Source organism: Octopus bimaculoides, chromosome 1, assembly GCF_001194135.2.
Source record: "Octopus bimaculoides isolate UCB-OBI-ISO-001 chromosome 1, ASM119413v2, whole genome shotgun sequence".
Classification (NCBI taxonomy): Eukaryota; Metazoa; Mollusca; class Cephalopoda; order Octopoda; family Octopodidae; genus Octopus; species Octopus bimaculoides.
The window spans coordinates 173744133-173747578 of NC_068981.1; the positions used below are offsets into that span (position 1 = coordinate 173744133).

At 30.8% G+C, this 3446-nt stretch overlaps 1 protein-coding gene across 1 annotated transcript in view; it reads left to right on the plus strand.

The window, feature by feature from the left end:
- LOC106867660 (GTP-binding protein SAR1b) overlaps positions 1 to 2863 on the plus strand; it is a 16302-nt gene extending 13439 nt beyond the window's left edge. The window contains exon 7 of the mRNA XM_014912594.2: positions 924 to 2863. Coding sequence (XP_014768080.1) covers positions 924 to 1040 — 117 coding nt within the window. The 3' untranslated portion in view covers positions 1041 to 2863. The remainder of the gene's footprint in view (positions 1 to 923) is intronic.
- The last annotated feature ends 583 nt before the right edge of the window (positions 2864 to 3446 follow it).

Here is a 3446-nt window from a genome sequence, read left to right on the forward strand (position 1 = left end):
ATAGATATATATATAGATATATATATATATATATATATATATATATGTGTGTGTGTATGTATATATATATATATATGTATGTGTGTGTGTATGTTTGTGTGTCTGTGTTTGTCCCGCCAACTTCGCTTGACAACCGATGCTGGTGTGTTTACGTCCCCGTAACTTAGCGGTTCAGCAAAAAGAGACCGATAGAATAAGTACGAGGCTTACAAAGAATAAGTCCTGGGGTCGATTTGCTCAACTAAAGGTGGTGCCCCAGCATGGCCGCAGTCAAATGACTGAAACCAGTAAAAGAGTAAGCTAATATATGTGCACCTTTTGAAATTGGTTATTCATGTTGCTTTTTCTCATTCTTTGATTCTCTTTCCTACATTAAAATTTCAAGTTTGTGGGTCCCAATCAAGTGGTTTTGGATTCAGTCCTACCTTGTGGCACCTTAGGTAACTGTGTAATACTATAAGCCTTGGGCCAACCAAAATCTTGTGAGTGAATAAATCATGAGTTGCATCAGCACAAGGTCTCTGTTTCAATCTTAAGATGGTAAGACGTGCTTTCAGTGAGATTTGGTTACTCTTGAACAACTGCATAGAGACCTCCCTTGCTGGGTTGAGTAAATAATTAGATAATTTGATTGAAGTAGAAGCACTAGTCTAGATTTCTTGGAATCACTCTTTAGATAATCTCAAATATATTATTCCATTTCATTATTGTATGATTATAGTGCTCTTCAATAAATTCTTTATCATTGTCATTTTGTTTAATGCAAAAAGGATTTTAAAAAATAGACATAGTTTTGCAAGAGTTTGCAAGTGCTGGCTTGTAATTTGGTCTAGATCTTAGCTGATATTATCAAACAGTAAATGACTTCTGTTTTCCCTATTTTTCAGTTATTTACAGTTTGATTTTTTTTTTTTTTTTTTCAGGGTACTAGCCCCCGCAGTGAGTTGCATGGCCGACCTATGGAACTGTTTATGTGCAGCATCCTAAAACGACAAGGCTATGGAGAGGGCTTTCGGTGGATGGCCCAATATATTAAATGACTTGTGTTTACTTTAGTTGGAAGTGGACTTCAAATAATTAGCCTGTGAAAAAAAAAAAGAAAATGACAATTAAACAGGGATTTTGTTTGACAACAGACTGATTCTAGGTGCATGATTGAAAAAAAATACTATTCACCCTCCATTTCATAACATGACAGACTCTGACACTGACAGATTTTCCTGAAATTTCCCTTCTAACTATTTGTTTTAAGTTGCGATGACAACTGGAAATATGCTAATGTTTTGATTGGCTGGTGATGGTTGTCCACTCATTTGCCATGTAGTTGTTCTTTTCTAACAAAACATCAGAATTAAATTAAAATTTATAAATTACAATGCTTTTAATGCATTGTTATTTCTCTAACAGAATTTATGGGATTTTTAAAAAGTTTTTTTTTTAACTAATTAAAGAACTTAGTTTAAAATCTAATTTAGCAAAGTTAATGCACTTTTTTCCTCCTTTTTTCCCTCACAATTTTATAATTAATTGTGGCTTCATCTGATGTTAAAAATTTCTATATTTGCTAATATCATAGGTTTTCTTTGAAATACAAATCAATTTCTTACTCATTATCTTTGTTATGGGTATTTTTTTTAATTTGAAATTTGGTTATTCCTTCAACCCTTGCATTAATTATTCCAAAGTTGTTTATTTTTCAAATGAATATATATTTATGTGTTAATGATTTTTAATCTTAACTTCCAAGAAACTTCTCCGCTGAGATCTGAATTTAAGTTAACATTGAGAACTGTATTGTACTTTCCTCTTTTTCTAAACAATTCAATTATAAATTTAGCAAATTTCGTTTTGATTAGAGCAATTTCCAATTCTCACATTGCTTATTTTCATTTTGTCGTGTGAAAGTGCCTTTGCCAAACTGAATTGACTAAGAATGTTGATTATGCTCTGCTCAATGTTTTGACATGCAACATAGCACCTCTTAAAGAAGGTGCATCTGGTTGACAAAACAACAATGAATTCGTATCAAGTGTCTTTTGTATGGCTCTTAATTTGTCAAGCAATCCAATGCAAATATCATGTGATCTTCAAAGGAAGAAAGTATCAGTGTAAATCTCTTGAGCTATTTTCTAGAAACTATTTTTCTTCCTCTTTGAGAACTATGAATTGCTCAAGTGTCTGTTCGGATGTAAATTTATGTAGTTATCTGTATTCTTTGATGGATTTAAAGAAAAAAAATTGAGCAAATCTGGATCTTCAGTAATAATTTGTTTTGTGGAAATTAAAGCTATGTTGTGCACATTCTAAGAGATTCTAATGAAAAGTCAACAAAGATTCTATTTGACTGCTGGCACAAATACAATGGGAGATTCACTCATTTCTTGAGCGATGTGTGGAAGAAGTTATTTTTGTTTCAGTAAGTACTAATAGCTAAATCAAACCAATTTAGGCTTCAAGATATATATCTCTACATCTCAGTACATTTGTTTCTTTAATATATGATCTGCATAGTTACTAATCTTTATTTATTTTTTTTTTTTTTAAACTTTTAGTGTGATTATTTGAGTAAAATTTTAGGATACTATAAAAAAAATTAACTTTCTTTGCGTAATAAATCATTTATATATATAATATATATGTGAATGGTTATTACAATTGAGATTGAAATGGGATGGTAACATACTCATTTCCTTCCTGAATGCTCATCTAAATTTTATAATTTGTTAATTCTTGAAATGTAATTATCTTGAAGTGAGTTTTTCCCCCCCCTTCTTTAAATATTAACTTCGTCTACAGTGTATTTTCCTGCTAAATGGGGAAAAATTACATTCGAAAGGAATTAAAGTTGATTATTGTTTAAAAATACTTTTTCTTTTCATTTTTTTATCCCCTCTTCTCTCAAACATATCAGCTTGTGGAAAAGGCATCGTGTTGTGTAGAGACTTTAGAATATTCTTAAAAGTAAATGGCTAAATCTGTGGAACAGTTGACAAAAAAGTCTTGTAATTTAGTTACAGCCCTATAAGTTCTGCATTCAAATCCTGCCAAGGTGGACTTTCATCTCTTCATGACTCAATAAAATAAATAGCAATCGAGTATTGGGATTGATTAAATCAACTATACTCTAGTACAAAATTTCTTTCCAAGTTAGAAATCACTATGATTATTAAGTTTTATCAGATTTGTTTAATTTTTGCAGAAGACATTGTTGGTGGTATAATTGATGCATCCACATAGCTTTATTATTGTTTATTACTGTGGTCAAATAGAGGATTGAATATAGGAATGTAGATGACATGTATTTCTTATATCAAGACTACACTTCCAAAACTGTTTTACCTCAATGTTAATACAGTATCACTTTCTGTCTTGATCTTGTATAAAACTATGTTTTATACAACCACTGCAGCTCAACACGTTTTTTTTTTTTTTTTTTTTTTTTTTTT